This window comes from Procambarus clarkii, chromosome 82 (assembly GCF_040958095.1).
Source record: "Procambarus clarkii isolate CNS0578487 chromosome 82, FALCON_Pclarkii_2.0, whole genome shotgun sequence".
Classification (NCBI taxonomy): Eukaryota; Metazoa; Arthropoda; class Malacostraca; order Decapoda; family Cambaridae; genus Procambarus; species Procambarus clarkii.
Window position 1 is genome coordinate 2233138 of NC_091231.1, and position 17500 is coordinate 2250637.

General features: G+C 36.8%; 1 protein-coding gene across 7 annotated transcripts in view; it reads right to left on the reverse strand.

The window, feature by feature from the left end:
* The window catches only part of row (relative of woc), a 58381-nt gene that overhangs the window by 1450 nt on the left and 39431 nt on the right, over positions 1–17500 (reverse strand). For all 7 annotated transcript variants that reach the window (XM_069315803.1, XM_045751863.2, XM_045751861.2 and 4 more), the window contains 11 exons: positions 17201–17296; positions 15526–15670; positions 14284–14456; positions 12729–12787; positions 10658–10817; positions 8948–9091; positions 7796–7978; positions 7007–7114; positions 4182–4293; positions 3844–4087; positions 1419–1606 (listed from right to left, as the gene is read on the reverse strand). In XM_069315803.1, coding sequence (XP_069171904.1) covers positions 1419–1606; positions 3844–4087; positions 4182–4293; positions 7007–7114; positions 7796–7978; positions 8948–9091; positions 10658–10817; positions 12729–12787; positions 14284–14456; positions 15526–15670; positions 17201–17296 — 1612 coding nt within the window. The remainder of the gene's footprint in view (positions 1–1418; positions 1607–3843; positions 4088–4181; positions 4294–7006; positions 7115–7795; positions 7979–8947; positions 9092–10657; positions 10818–12728; positions 12788–14283; positions 14457–15525; positions 15671–17200; positions 17297–17500) is intronic.

Genomic DNA, 17500 nt, shown 5'->3' on the forward strand with positions numbered 1-17500 from the left:
TGATGAGCGTTCAAAATTTAAATATTTGTTAAAATTCCAGTTATTGCTCTATTATTATGGGAGTAGTTTTAATAAAAAAAATACCCAGTAATAATTCCCAATACAAATCGAGTAATTATCAAAAGAAGGCATCGAGCACAAATCCTAATAACCAATGTTTTTTTATGTAAGATTTTTGAAACATAATATACAGCATTAATTTCATTGATTTTCTATATATTTAATGAAAACACTCCCCCTCCCCTTTCCACAAATATTCTATATAGCCTCACTCGGGAGCACTAAAATTATAATTAATTTTTATCTGTAACGGTTGCCACTGAAATTCTGCAATGATTCTACACCTATTAATATCCCGAAGTCAAGTAGAAGAAGGCAGGTTATTTACAAAATACTATAATGCACACTATATTTCACTTTAGCACTAAAAGTCTCCACCATGGTCACAAATTCCTAACTAAGTCAGCAGCATGATGCCCAACTGAAGGTATAGCATGCAGGCACTTGTAACCTTTGCACTGAAGCCTATTGTATGTGTATGGAATGCACGATAGCTAATTCAAGTTGTATATAATCGACTCGACTAACAAACTCCTTTCCTCTGTATTAGGGTATGGTGTACATAGTAAACAAACCAAACTAAATATCCAGTGTTGCACATCAGTAATGGCAAGAGCCTCTTGACTAGGATGAAGGCACAACAAGTAATCACAAACTCACTCACAAATACACATTGTGGAAAAGTAATTAAATATAAAAAGAAGGCACTTAGTTTAGCACTGTGTTGAAGAATAATCAGGAGATACCTGATTCACCATGGGGTTTTATTGAGACAAGCACTGAATTGTGTTTGTAATGTAGCAGATGGAGTAAGATATTGGTATTGGCAGAAGATAATGGCAAAGAAGGTTGAATCCTAACTGAAAATACAAATGAGTCAAACACACAAGGAAATACTCATACCCCGTGCAGTATTGGTCAACAAGTGAAATGCACTAATAGTAGTTGCAGAAGCCACCTCCTTACACAACTTTAAGACCAGATATGATAAAAGAATCTGGATGTCAGGGAAAGTAAAATAAGTCCGTAAAAAGCCTAGAAGGTGGGACAGAGCTAAACCTCATTTCCACGTACAGTATTCATTGTAAACACCATCCTTGTCCCTACCCTATCCACAGCCCTTCCCATCATTCTTCCACCTTCCATCCTCCCTCCCTCCACCCCCCCTACTCCTTAACCACTCCACACTCCCTTTTCTTCTGTAACACACACTCATTCTCTCAAGATGAGATTCATAAGATTCATCTATTCATGTATGACCTCATTGTAAACTAAGCTAATTATCACAAGACTGTAAAACTACAAATCTATAAAAACAAATCTCTACTCTGATCAAGAAAAGTATTATAAAAACAAACCAAGATGGTTGCCACTGCGAGTGCTGAATCCACATATGCAGAACATTGGTTTAGGAAGGATAATTGGAGGACCAATGTTGTAGTAGCCTCGTTTGCTTCTTCCAGTTGGATGGAACACTTGGGAATGCTTGCTAATCATACTTCGGCAACAAGTCGCATAGGTACATTTAGTACACCTCTGATAAGCTCTGAAAACAAATTGTATTTAATTACATTTTATACAGGAAAAATATCAGGATAAAGATACATACAGAAATACCATGCATTGTATACTCCCTTAACAAATGTTATATTTAATTATCCTATGATCATGCAGAAGACTTAACCAACAAATAAATCAATATTTATAAAGGAGCCCAAAACTACATGACAATGAGAGAGAAGGGGAAATAAACTTTGAGAAAGGGCTAGTAGACAAATGAAAAAATGGCACCAACCTATTCTGGCATGGTGCCAATGGCACCAGCCTATTATATTAAAATACACAGTACTGTACTGTAGAAGCTCGCTAATCCGGAATCTGCCTATCCGGAAAATGACCTAATCCGGCCAAAATTGTGGCCGGATAGTTATCTTCCCATCTGGCCAAAATGTCCATGGAAGCCGGACTAGCCGATGTTTGGCCAGATAAGAAATCTGAGCCGGTTAACTTCCTGCCGATGTTACCCAATCCGGACAGTAAGCCGGACAAGTGGCGAATAGTCCGGATCAGAAAACCAGGCATCGGACCGTACCGTATTAAACCCGTACGGCTGTGGCTCTAGACACATGGTGTAGGAGAGGATGGGGTGGGTGGGTGGTGTTGGGAGAGAGGAGAGCATTGGGAGGGACTGCCTGGGGGGATGTGGAGGGGCCTATACACTACAGGAATTACCATTAATTTTAGAACAATTCATCAGTCAAAAACAAAAGAAATAATTATATAATAACAAATATACAAGTTTCCTAAAAACAATTTGCACAGGCTGTGTAAGGTGGCCACTCAACCTGTCCTCTTAAAAAGAACGTCGCTTTTGGCCGTTTGCCCGTATGGCCGAATTTGGACGTAATTTGAAAATGAAAAAAAAAAATGAAAATAAATTTGGGATTTTTTTTTCAACAACAGTAAGTTAAGGGTCCTCTGATAGGTTAGGTGGGCAGGAAATTCTTATAAAGTTTCAAAACGTTATGAAAATCGTTAATTTAAAGTGTCCTCTTATAACCTCTGCGCGTACGCCGGACGACTCAAATAGAAAACGGAACAGAACGTCACTTTTGTGAGTCGATTTCATTTCAAATTACGTCCAAATTTAGCCATAGTGCGCATACCAGCCAAAAGTGACGTTCTTTTTAAGAGGACGGGTTGGGCCACTATGCTCTTTGTGCACTATACCAGCTTAGATGAACAGTTATGGTGAACAAAACATGTAGATACTTATATATAATGTCTGTATATAGTGAATAAAAGCAAAAATGGTACGGTGGGAGGAGGATGTGGGCGAGTGAGGAGTTTTTGAGGGAGGGAGTGGCAGGCTGGCAGATGAGGTGGCCACTCCTCGTTACTTTTTGACTCGAGATATCAACTTAGTGGTTCGTTATGGTGAACAAAACATGCAGATACTTATGAGTAACCTGTGTGTATATAGTGTAATAGCTGACAAAGTATTTGTTTATTGTTTTATGAACATAATATTTGAATCAATAATATGCACACCATAATTTTGAGTATAGCAATGATTCACACATTTTACTATATAAATATATCACACTATACACTATTAAATAATATTATTACAAAACACTAAGAAAAAATCAACCAGAGACATTTAAATAATTAGATAATATCATCTTTGTGGCAACTCCCGCCTGACAGCTGGGGCAGAGCAGACCCCATCTGGCGCCTGCTCTGTCAACACCTCTTTTTTTTGCCAGACTGTCCTGAACTGCTGACATCAAGCAGAAGTTAGGGAGCAGGCTGGCTGAGATCCCAGGTGGCCTGGCATCTGCTGGACGACCAGCACATTTTGGTTAGGATATTTACCCTGCAAAATCATTTGCCTTGCTTACTTAGGGTTGACTAATTTCCTTCGAGTATTCACTTGCTTTGTTATGCCTATGCTCGTTGATAAGCATTTCCTAGATATTAGGTTGATTTTTTACCCCTGTTTCCCCTCATCTTATAGAGTGAGCCAGATTCAGGTCCTGGCTCTTGATAGGCATCAGGTAGGTCTCCAAAAGCCTGCTGTGTTGGGCCAAGACTTGGTGGTCCTAGATATTAGCTCTGACAGCTAATGAGGGATCCCACTCTTATGCTTGAGCAAAAACAGAACAGTACATGTGAAACATTAATTTGATGCCAATACGTTTAACCTTAAAAGACAATAAGAGGTACTGCATTATAATAATTTACAAAACAAAATACTGGAAGTTACACTCAATTACATACCTGAAATGGTTTTCCAGAGATAAACTAGCATCACATTCGAGGCAATAATAACTTTGATCTTCAGTATCCAATGTAATGGTTACATTTGTCATTACTTCGATAGTTGATGATATTGCCACAAGAGAATTTTGTCGGTTGGTTGCATTATAGGTTGAACTTGTGTTATTTGTTGCAGATAAACGTTTCACCCACGGTCTGAACATAATGCGGTTCTGGCCAGCAGGCACTTTGTAGCGTTGTAAACCTGAAACACCACACAAAAGATGAGAACAATTTAATTTTTTTTTTTTTTTTTTGCCTGCACATTAACATCAAGATAAAGTGCAAAATGATCTTACCTCTAACTTGAGCACAACTAGCATGATCTTTCTTCTTGTGTTCCTCAAGGAGGTATTTACTGTAGAAAGACAGTACACAAAACTTGCATTTGCCTTGTTGAGAAGCATGTTTCTGAAATGTGAAAAATATACATTATATTGTTCCAAAGTATATCAGTCATACCTAAAAATATATTATAAAAATATACACTATAAAAATTATATAATTTTGTAATTACATAAGCTTTCATTAAGTAGGTGTGTCTAACACACCCAGCATAGGTTACCAATATTTTTTGATTTACTACCTAATAACTCAAATACTGTAGTTAGAAGTGATTAGGAAAAATGTCTGCAATTATACCTTTCACAAAATGCAAAACCAGTGTAGTTTATCCCCAATATACTGAATGTCAATCTGTTCTTTAGTCACACACAGTAAATGTGCCAATATATCAGATAATGAAACAAAATGGGCAAACACGCACTGTACTGGTTTTGTGATCGGGATAATATCGCCTTCCTGAAGATAATTGAAATTTTGACAAATATTCTTGTAGATGACAGAGAAACACTCCTAGCTGCCTACTCACAAACTTAGAGGCTACTAACAAATTGTATTTGGCACATAGGTATGTCAACACTAATGAACAGCCAAATGTAAATACAATCTCAGAAATTACAAAGACATTCAAAAATTAAACAACATTTTTCCAACGATCAGTAAATGCATGTTAACAATATTACAATTAAATTTGTTTTTATTTTATTATATGTGAACGAGAGCGTTGCATGGTATAATGAGTGGTGCAGCCCAGGGGCTCATCATCTGATGATAACTGCATTACCCTGTGCATCATCATATGACAATCATCGCTCTTTAAGGGTTAATGAAAATAAAGTAGTTGTCACAACTGCAAGGAAAATAATTCGCTTGATAACAAGAACCTTTCAAACAAGAGATGCCACATTAATGATGGCAGTTTTCTAAGACACTAGTGCTCTCTAGGGTGGATTATTATTGCATTAACTGGCTTATTTAAAACTGGAAAAGTTGCTGACCTGGAGAGCATGCAGAGATCTTTTACTGTCCAAATCCATTCAATAAAACATCTACATTACTGGGAATGTTTTAAATGTCAAAAGTTGTATTCTCAAGAATGCAGGCAAAAGAGATGCATGATAATTTACACTTGGAAAATATTAGAGTGACTTGTTCCATATCTGCACACAGAAATAACTCCTCCAGAAGCCAAGAGGCATGACAGAAGTGCAAAATAGTGCTGTTGAAAAACAAAGCTGCAACAAATATGAGACAGAGACAGTTTTACCAATACTTTTGGACCAAGACTTTTAATATCCACTATCCTATTTTACCTGTTATTCCCACTGACCTCATTTTGTGTGCCATCACTCCTTAGTCACATTTATCAAATGCCTCTGCAAAATCCGTGTATACCACATCTGCATTCTGTTTTTCGTCTAATGCCTCACCAATTTTGTTTTAGTGGTCAAGTAGCGGCAAGAGGCATGATCTTCCTGCTCTAAATCCATGTTGGCCTGTGTTGTGGAGTTCATTCGTCTCCGTGAAACTGGAGATCTGTCTCCTGATCACCCTCTCAAATACTTTTATTATGTGGGACGTTAGTGCAACTGGTCTTAAATTGCTTAGCCAATGCTTTTCTCCCTCCCTTGTGTAGAGGTGCTGTGTCTGCTGATTTAAGCGCATCTGGTATCTCCCTCATGTCCAAACTCTTCCTCCATACTATACTGAGTGAGTGTGCTACAGGCACTTTGCATTTCTTTATAAATATTGAATTAAATGAGTCTAGACCCAAGAATGAGTGCATGGGCATATTGTCAATTTCTCTTTCAAAATCTGCCATGCTTGTGTCTCTATCAGTTGTATTTTCAGGGGGTTGGATGTCACGCATAAAGAAGTTGTCCGGATCTTCCACTTTCATGCTATTTATTGGAGTGCTAAACATGTCCTCATACTGCTTTTTAAGGATTTCACTAATTTCCTTGTCATTTCAGTGTATGAACCTTCACTTGTAAGAATAGATTTCATACTGACGTGGTTTTGCTTTTGATCTCGCATGTGAAGAAATATTTAGGGTTTTTGTTTATTTCTTGTATTGCTTTCTGTTCTAGTTGCATTTCTTCAATCTTATATGAATGCTTCAGTCTCTGCTCGATTTCTTCAATCTCTGTTCAAATTATTCCTTCTTTGTAGGAATAGTTGTGTCTGCTTACAAATTTTTGTAATTTTTTTTTTTTTTGTAGTGTTTTCTTTCTAAGTTAGACCTCTTTCTGGCTTTCCAGAAAGGAACATGTTTCAAACAGACTTTATATGCTTATAAAGTCAGCTGCTCTATTCCTCGTGGGGGATTTTTATTGTTTAGAACAGTTTCCCATTGAATGTTTGTAAGGTCCATGTTTATTTTTTCAAGTCTATCCTTTTATTCAATTTACTAAATTGAATACAGAATTTATTGAGTTTTATGAATAGCAACTACATACAGAAAAAAACAGATATAGTAATACAGAGTTATATGACTATATAACTGCAATGCAGAAATGTTTGTGAACTTTTGTATCTTAGTTATGTTTGGGATACCCAACAGCGTTTATAAAATTTGTTATGTAACTAGGCTCAAGACACAAATTTCTGAACATTATGATACCGAATTCAACAGTCAAATCCTAGCAATAGTTCTATAAACTTAGATATAAATATCTGATACATGGCATATTGAGCAGGTGACGGGCACAATTCACCACAAATAAAACACAGGCACCAGCCGCAGAACGTCTCACCTCTCAACAGTAATAACGACACTCACCTGTAAATGCTGGAACATGCGCTGGGAAAAGGTGCTGGCAGAAGTAGCAGTGATGAACTTCACATTGAGACAGTAGTGGCACTGTACATATGGTGTATCTTTATGCTCCTGTAATGAACGTACATGCTATAAACTTTTAAGCCATATGCACGGTTACAATGGACATATACATACACATACATACATACATATATATACACACACACACACCTATAGCTGGCTACACTAACATTGAACATTTATTATACAAGCCTGCTGTAGCTGTAACTTGCAGCAGTTCTTTCCTAATATATGCAACCTCTTTCAATATGCTTGCATTCACAAGTACAACCTTCATAGTCACAATCCGCAAGTACAACCTTCACAGTGACCATTCACAGGTACAACCTTCACAGTGACCATTCACAGGTACAACCTTCACAGTGACCATTCACAGGTACAACCTTCACAGTGACCATTCACAGGTACAACCTTCACAGTGACCATTCACAGGTACAACCTTCACAGTGACCATTCACAGGTACAACCTTCACAGTAACCATTCACAGGTACAACCTTCAGTCACCATTAAAGTTTCAACAGAGTAAATATATAAGACTCTTATATATGATGTTCTACATTACAATTACTGCATTAAGATATTTGTGATATAAGGTACATATATCTAAGCATGACTTAGTTCATTAAAACAATATAATGCAACTAAATCAAATTCTGATTATGAAACATACTGTAAAAAGCATTGAAATAGTGTTGTTACCCATTTAATATTAATGTTTATGTACTTACTTTATTAAAGTGATCAATGACACTGAAATAAATAGACGTGGAAAAGTGACAAACTTCACAGCGATATGGTAGCTCACTCTCATAATGCTTCTTGGCCATGTGGTTGACCAACGGGTACTCCCCAGTGAAAGATTCCGAACATATCCTGCACCAGGTGAATCTTTGATCCATTTGCATGTGTTTCTGTGTAAAGGGGAAAATTTATATATATATATATATATAGAATTTTTTAAAGCTGCTTAGATTGTAACCATTTAATAATTTAATTTACAAGTTATACATATATGACAATTTAATGTCTCTTAAAATTACTTTGATACTTCTTCCTTTGTCATATCCTAAAATCTATCCATTCTTCAGATACCAATCACAAAAAGTCCCCGTGACGCAGTGGTAAGATGTTCACCCCGCGCCTTGCGGGTTATTTGGCCTGGGTTCACATCCTGGCCGGTAAGGATTGACTGGGTGCCAATCCTTAACTGTAGCCTCTGTTCACCCAGCAATCAAGGCTACCCAGTTGTTAAACGATTTGACAGGTCGTACTCCAGGAAAACTTCAGATTAAGGACCTGTCCAAAATGCTAAGCATGCAAGTGGCTTTACAAGAATGTAAGAACTCTTGTATATACAGCATAAATAAGCAAAAAAAAAAAAAAAAAAAAAAAAAAATTGGGTATCTCTACTTACGAAACCATATACACACACGACCTTGCCATGACTGCCTCCACTCCTCACTAGATACTATTATATATTAATATTAAAACAGTGATAGGAAGAAGGTAAGAGTGATAGGAAGAAGGGAAGAGTGATAGGAAGAAGGTAAGAGTGATAGGAAGAAGGGAAGAGTGATAGGAAGAAGGTAAGAGTGATAGGAAGAAGGTAAGAGTGATAGGAAGAAGGTAAGAGTGATAGGAAGAAGGTAAGAGTAATAGGAAGAAGGGAAGAGTGATAGGAAGAAGGGAAGAGTGATAGGAAGAAGGTAAGAGTAATAGGAAGAAGGGAAGAGTGATAGGAAGAAGTAGAAAGTGGTTGGAAGCAGGTAACAAACCTCTCACTATTAGTAACCTACTCCCCCTTTACATATAATAATTGATTTCCTCACATTGGATCTTTTGTCCAAACAAAATCCATGGGGTAACTTTTCAATACTTACAAATTTATGATGGTAATTCCTGGCTTCTTCTGTTTCTAAGTGTTCAGTGCAATAGGAGCAGCAGAATTTGTTTTTAGGAGTACTAGAGCGTCCCAGGTGAAACTTCAAGTGAGTGTAGAACTCCAAATTGCTATCATAAACTTCCTGAAAAAAAAAAAAACATTATGCATTTCATTTAAATACTGTATTTAAAAAGAAAAATGCATTACTAACAAATGAAAGTCTTTTACTTAAAAAATTTGTAAACATTCAATTTATTGTCTGAATAATATGGGACTTGTTTTAAAATGCGCACCAACATCTTCCTATTCCCTCAACGCCATCACATTCCCCAACTTTAGGAAATCTTTTCCTGGAGCAGGTGTAAGGGTTCTACCTAATGTTCAACCCATGCTCTACAATCATTATTGGGTGGTAAATACAGATATGTTTATTCATTTTTTTGTATACATATGATATTGTGGTTTAAATACTTATGCAGGAAGCAACAAAAAATGAATGATACTTATTTCAAGTTCAAGTATGTTTATTGAGACAAGAAAGAAATACATCTCAAAGGGATAGAATAGCTAAGGCTATTTCTACCCCCCAATGAATGATATGGTATCATAAACAATGCCAGGTATAAATAATAACTGTAAACAATGACGAAAGTCGTTTTTTTCACATGATGATGTACTTTATCTTATGAGATTGGTAGTGTTGTTCTTATATTTAGTCTTAAATGCAAATATTCCTCTTGAGCATTCTATTATGAACAATTTGATACCAAATTGAAAGATGTTACACAAAAATTGAGGTGAGAAAGCTGAAAAAGAGTATAAACATTGGAGTGTGGTGGCGAGTTCACTGGCAATGCTTGGCCTACCTTGTGGTTGTGCGGCGGACCAGAGAAAGTGTTAAAATTAAACAAAAGTACTACCCCAAACCCTTTTAACCCTTACTCACTGGTCCAGATCAGTTGGCGAGTTCAGCGTTTTTTCAAGGTCAGTACAGCTTAATTCATGTTCTCAGTACTGGCCTTGGAGAACTGGATTTTGCTCATAAATCTTTAGCATTATCACGATTTGACATTTCCCTAGTTATTGTTACCTAATGATAAAAAGATGTACTGTATTGTAATTATACACAAGTCTTCAATTAGAAGAATGTGAAGACAAAGTGGCATCATCATTCACAAACTTATGAAAATAATTAAGTACAGAGGCTCCTCGGACCTACACCGGGCTGATGTGTATATATTAGACCATGGCAACAGTCAATCGAAGGAGTTCTAGGCCTACCGGGGACCAGAGCCAGAACCTGGCCCCCTCAAGAGAGGCACGAGGAGCAAACACGAATGTATGCAAACACACATCAGGCTGTCTAAACTTAACTACTATGTTGTTAAATTGATGCCTTATTGTTAAATGTTAAAAATTGTTAAATGGTGCCTTATTCTGGCTTGGCCTTGAATAAGGCACCAGGAAATGGGAATGATAAAGAGCCACAGCTCAGAAAACATTTATTTTTGTTATATTGTAATCTATCATTTTAAAGAAAAATCATTTAATGATAGTGTCTTGGAAATTTTCATGGGGAGCAAAGGTACTATAAATACATCACACTGTGAAGTATATCTGCTAGATGCCCATAACATGCTCATAGAAAGCAACACAAATATGCCCAAAGAATTACATTATTTTCAAAGTTCTGGTACATGATACTTACATTACAAATATGACAAGTGAAAGTGTGAAGGTTCAGTTCTCGTCCCAAAGTTGCATCGCCTTGTATTTGGCCATAGTAAAAAGGTTCCAACTCAATCACATCAGCTTTAGGAGACATTGTAGCTACTGGAACCTTACTTGCTGGTACCCCAAGGGATGAGCTGTAAATAAAGGTTACATTTATCTATATTATAAATGTATAAAATAAAAAAATAAATAAATAAATAAATAAATAAATATAGTGTGTACAGACAGCCACATGCATTCTGGACACTACTTAATTGGATACGAGTCAACGATAAAGTGGTGAGAGTGAGTGGCAATGACGCGTTACTGTGAACGCTCTTGTTCGTAGTGCAGCACTAGGATGTTCCTTTGTGGTTCTTGGACATATTGGCATATTTTATAAACATCCATAGACCATTATGTTGGTGGGGGCTTCTACAAGCAGGAAGCCAAAGAGAAAGCATTCTGTCATTGCTTTAGATAAGAAAATGGAATGTGTAAAGAAGATGGAGAGTGGCACACTTAGGTGCTGTAAGTAGAGTACCAAGTCAGCAAGACTGGTATCAGATATTATTAAGGCTAAAGCTACTATTCTTGATAATTTTCTCAGAGTGAAGGTGATTAAGCAATATGCAACAGAAAGGTGAAGTGTGGGAGTGGTACAGGCAGAAGCATGAGATGAAAAAGCCAATGGCAGGCTGGCATCTCATGGAAAATGCCCGGGAATTTCATGTATCTGAAAATTCCTGAGCACTGTCTGTATACTGGTGGATGGTGTGGCAGCTTGCACAACATTCTTCATATATGCAAGCAGATCAGAACTTCTCATATTAACTGTAGAATGTATTATACTTATTCATGAATAGCCCATAAAAAAGGAAGACGCACTGCTATTATTTTTGCAGATGAAGATTGCACTAGACAAAAAATAAATAAATAAATAAATAAATAAATAAATAAATAAATAAATAAATAAATAAATAAATAAATAAATAAATAAATAAATAAATAAATAAAATATATATATATATATATATATATATATATATATATATATATATATATATATATATATATATATATATATATATTTTTTTTTTTTTGTATACTAGACAAAATAGCACCAAATAAGTGGGTTACAAGGCATTTCCTTTAAGATGTGCCTAGAACAAATTTACAGCTAGTATAAGTGAGAATATTACATGGTAGGCCTATAGGCAGGTAGGTAGGCCAGTACTCAAATCACTTTGTCAATGTGTAAACAAGTTATTCCACACATTATGTTCACTAAGGTGATATGACAAACACACAAACCCCTTAAAATGACATTGTATAGACTAAAATAATATGACAAACACATAAAACGATCTGATCACAGCTCTGAACTTGACGCTTTTTGTTGTTTTAGATTCAGCTACTCAGAACAATAAGTTCCAAGTAGCATGGGCTATGGCGAGCCTGTAACTGGACCTTACTTGCCAAGGCACCACATATACATTGCTAAAAGCCATGGGCCCAATCCCTTGGTGTGTGCACAAAATTCAACAGCAAATATTTGTATTTTAGAACTTTCCTTACTTTTATTGCATGCAATGTATCATTTCATAAAAAACAATGATTTTTCTTATTCTTTGCATACAGGCAGAGAGATGCCTTTAATCAAAGTTAAACATTAGGAGTTAATAATGCATGACAATCATAATTAACATGATGTATCGGTGAGAAAAATCAGTAGGAACCATGAGAATATAATAAATGATGATTCTGTCACCATGGGGAAACAGCCCAATAGCAAATGTGACCATTGTTGCACCCCACTCTTATAAGTCTTATATGTTTTTAAGCCAATACATGAAGACATTTTCCAAATATTCTATTGACACCAAGTGCAGAAGCAAAATGAAAATTAATTTCTTACAGCAAGCTATTCCCTCCAGGGATTCCTAATATGAAAAATACAATGTATCCTTTATTGCAATATGTATGTGATAACACCATTATCAATTACAACTGTGTAATAAGCCGGTTACTATATCATTTCAAATAAAGTGAGAAGTGTAACTTACGCTTGGATTCGACGGGGAGCTAAAGCCACCTTGTTTGTGTGTTCCATGGGAGTCTGTTTCTGCAAGGTCAAAGCATATACTTTAGTCACACTTCTTAGTTCATGAATAAATATATCCTTGCCACACTTTTGCAAATTTGTTTATTTTGGCAAAATTAGTGACCAATACAATTTCTCATCTGATTAGCGATTAATTGCAAACAAAATTTTGCCTGATGTGAAAATGAAAGTTATACAGGAGGACTTTCATTTTATCAAATAAAATGAGTCTCATACAAAGTGTAAAAATAAAAAAGGCATGCATTAAACTTAAAAGTATATGTGGCAAAAACCCAGCACTGAATGTAATGGGTTTTCTAGCCACCTCTTTCTGCTAGAATCCCGGTGGCTTCCTGTTGCTATCTCACCAAGATTGCTCCGTACTATAAACCACAGGCAGTCTGTTTGTGTTCTGGCACAGGTGTTCTGGCCTGCTAGAGACCAGAACCTGGCCCCTCCTCACTTGGGCAAGTGACATTCTGTCACTTCACCAGGAAAGCATTCACAAAGACTGAAACTTTACAGACAACTGCTAGATTCGCAAGATTCAAAACCATGAAACTGTGAACAACTCCCCAAATAGTTCAAACAAAGCAAAATACAATAATTCTCCTTGAAACTGGCTTGAATCTATTAGTACCGATCGCCACCATCAGGTGGCCTAGAGCTTGGTCCGTTGCCAGCTTGCCATCCATTTCAGCACCAGATAAAACCCCACCTGAATAATACCAAAACAACATAATACAATTTAAGACATATTGTACATGATGTTGCATCATTGTACAGCTGGTAGGGCAAGTTGGAGAAGAGAAGGGAAGGGGGGGGGGGGGGAGGGGTGGGGGGGGCAGGAAGAAGACATGTGGATTCGTCTGTGTGTCCAGTATTCTCTGTGTAGTCTGGCACTCTGTGCAGCCTATACACAATATTCTGGCAGGAGTAATCGAGCAGTCATCGAGCTTAGAATAAAGAGGGCAGCCATAAAACACCTGAAAAACTTTCAACATTTCATGCCATTCAAGCATATGGGAATGAGAGAATCCCTACAAAGCCCCCAAGAAAAAATCCAGTGGTGAATGTAATGAAATGCCTATTTCTGGATGAGCCCCCGGTGGCTCCCGGAATCTATCTCTTCAAGATTGCTCCATTCAAATGCGTCACATCAGACAGGGGAGTTCCTGTTCGGCCTACCAAGGACCCGAGCCAAACCTGGCCCCCTCTCATAAAGGAGCAGAGAATAAGTGACAATTCATCACCACACCATGAAAAATTCCAGAAAGTGAAGCTTTACAGACAACTGGAGAGTAAACACAGACCAAAGCCTCGAAAACACGAAACAATTCCGCAAACGGTTCACACAGAACATTCAAAGTTGGCTTGAAACCAATAGTGCCAAATGCCACCACCAGCTCATGCACATGCCCTTCAAAACATTTTGTAGACATGCTTATTTGCATAATTCCAATTCCACTTTTAATTCAAACCTGTACAGTACTAAAGATGCATTGCAAGTTACTTACCAATGTAGTAGAATCCAAGGCCAGCTGTGGTGTGATACTGCCAGCAGTGGGAGTTGTCATTATTATGGATGGCTGCAAAGATAAGGTTCCCTTTGGGACATGTTGACTTTTGTATCTCCAATTGTGTTGTGGCTTTTGAGAGACAAAATCTAAGAGATGCAACACCCCAGGATCTACAAATAAACAAAACAATATCTTTATAATGTAAAGCAAGGCTATTTAAGTGTATAATGGAGGCAAAAATAATTTTACTCTCAGAAAATAATGTTCTAGCCTTTGTAAAAACACCCAGTAAGGTATTATCCTACTAACCCAGATTAAAATTTAAACAAGTTTATTGAGGTATAAATACACACAAAGGGATGAGGTAACTCAAGCTATTCTCACCCCGTTCAGTACAACGTGTTCATATACCGTACTGTATATATGAATAATACATACAACACAAATCAACAACATATTACTGAACATTCTGGTTGATAAACATCTACCTTTACCTTTACATATGCAGTATGTTACTAGACATACACACAAATACATTTATGACTAGGTACATAGACATAAGATGCAATAGACATTCAGACTATTCAACTGAAGGTTACAATCTTGGAACAAAATTCTTTAACTCTCCAGAATATCATCAATCTTTCTGTTGTGATACATCCTGGCTATTAGTTCAGGAACTGTCTTTATCTCAGTATTTCTACACACATTAATCCGTAGCCAATGAAGAACAATCCATAATTTAACAGTCCCCGTGGCTTGGTGGTAAGACACTCGCCTGGCGTTTCGCGAGCGCTTTGTCCTGGGTTCGTATCTTGGCTGGGAAGGATTTACTGGGTGTCAATCCAAAACTATGTACCTGGTTGTTAAACGATTTGGTGGGGTTGTATTCCAGGGAACATAGGATTAAGGACCTGCCGAAAATGCTGTGTGTGCTAGTGGCTGTAAAAGAATGTAAGAACCTTGTATATACTGTATATAAAAAAAATAAAAAAATGAAAAATCATCCCACCACCTCGTTGAGCACTATTCCAATACAAGATGGAACCCACACGAGTTTCACTTTGTGAGCCTACAGCTGTACCTCATTTATTCTTTTTTTAGAATCCTCAACTATGGACATTTTCTTACAGTTCTTTTCTTACATGAAGTTCTGTAGGCCTACTTGAGGGAAGAGAGAGGCTAGCACACACATGAACAAAGTTACTATAAAGATTTGCAAGTAATAAGAAAACTTACTTTCAGCTTCACGTGTTGTGAGGTACGTGATGTGATCAATCATATTGACATAGGCCTGTGCTGCACAGTGGCCATACCGTTCACGCCAACACAGCTCGTCTAAAACCACCTGAACTTGTTGCAAATTTAATTGTGACAGGGCACTCTGGAAAAGATGTAAGTGCATATAAAGAAAAGTTCTATAAAATGTGAAGTTCCATTTTATGGCCAATGAGTGACATTACTATACCAAAGAAACATGTAGTACAGTAACACATTGAATTTGCAAAATTTTAGGTTACAAAAGAAAAAACATTTAAATTTTTGAGAATACTCTAAATCAGGAGAAAGTCAAACAAATCAAACTTGAAGTTTTGTTTTTCATAAGCCGAGTGGATATCAAGTGACTAAGGGACAGGTATGTTTACATATTAACTAATTTCTAGCCAATAATTCATTCTTATTCACCCTAGGCCAAGCATTATCAAAGGATAGGAAGTCCTTCATTAATAAATTCAGTAATTCTTTACCAAAAGGATATATACTCATGTTTTTGTTCCAGTTACTAAGGTCATTGCTGAAATAATTTGTTCTACTTAGGTCTTTCCTGAAGTCAATAATGTATGCTTCAATGTAAGCACTCAAGAGTAGGTATCCTTAGCCCAGTATACAGTGCCTCAGAATATGAACAAAGCTCTATAGTGTTTTCAGACAGATGTAATGAAATTGGAGTGCATTGAGCACATGTTGTGGCAGTGGTGTGATGAGTACAAGTTGCTGTAATGAGCACAGGCTGGTGTAATGAGCACAGGAGGGCTAGAAAATGTGCTTAACTACCACTGACAATGTTGGAGTGAGATCTAGCTCTTTATACTCCACCTCCTAGTCCTTTGTACCTAGCACACATTTTATATCTTTCAGTGTTCAAATTCTATTATTATTCCAAAATTTGCAATATTTTGTATTACATAGCTTCATCAACCTCCCCTTTCACTGCATTTCACTTGCTGCCTTATGGATTATAAATGTGAAACTTATGTTACCATAAAAATTCCTGTATACATTTTATATACATGTTGTTGTGAGTATGTATTGTGGTTTGGCATAATGTAGCCCAGCAGAAAATGTACTAGTGTCCCTAGAAAGGGGTGTAACATGATTGACAGATCAAACAAAGTACTGTACTAGTGTTCCAACAAATCAAGTACAATACTAAACATGAATTCTGGTGGTCACACACTTTCCAGCATACCAGAGATGGGTACTAGCTGAAGTAGCTATCTATGTACTTTCTATTAGTAAATGCAGAAGGCCTCACATCCATTATGAACAGTGGGTCAAAACATTTACACATTAATAATTAATACAAAACTTTCTTTCATGGAACTTGTCTTTCAATTAAAAGACATTGTTGTTTATTCTTGAGACACAATGTACACCCATCACACCATTCTCAGGACCCATTTCTTACCATACCAGTCACATATTGCCCAGATCATTGATCCTGCACAGTAACTTCTTTATCACTTTTGTTATCACATAGTACAGACAGCCACCACTGCCACCTAGCAGGACAATTCCCCCCAAAACATAGATCGACTTAGCTTAGGTTAAGGTAGAAACATGACAATGAGCCCACACAACTAGACAGCTCCTAAACATACACACTGCCCACAATCCAACGGAGTTAACTTACCTGGAACATCTTGGGAACATGTCTCCTCAGGTACGACATGATTCTTGCATTGGATTGGAGGTTCTCTTCATTATCACTAGTTTCACACACACTAACCTGAAATGTTATTTTTATAAGATAAAGCATTGTTCACACAAGATTATGAGAATAATGTACTAGTTAACACTCACATAGCATAGTACTGAATTACACATACAGTAATTTGTTAATGAATTGTAATATATGTATTGTATATTGTACTGAATTGTAATGTGCGTATTGTATTAATTGTAATATATGTATTGTACTGAATTATTTTCT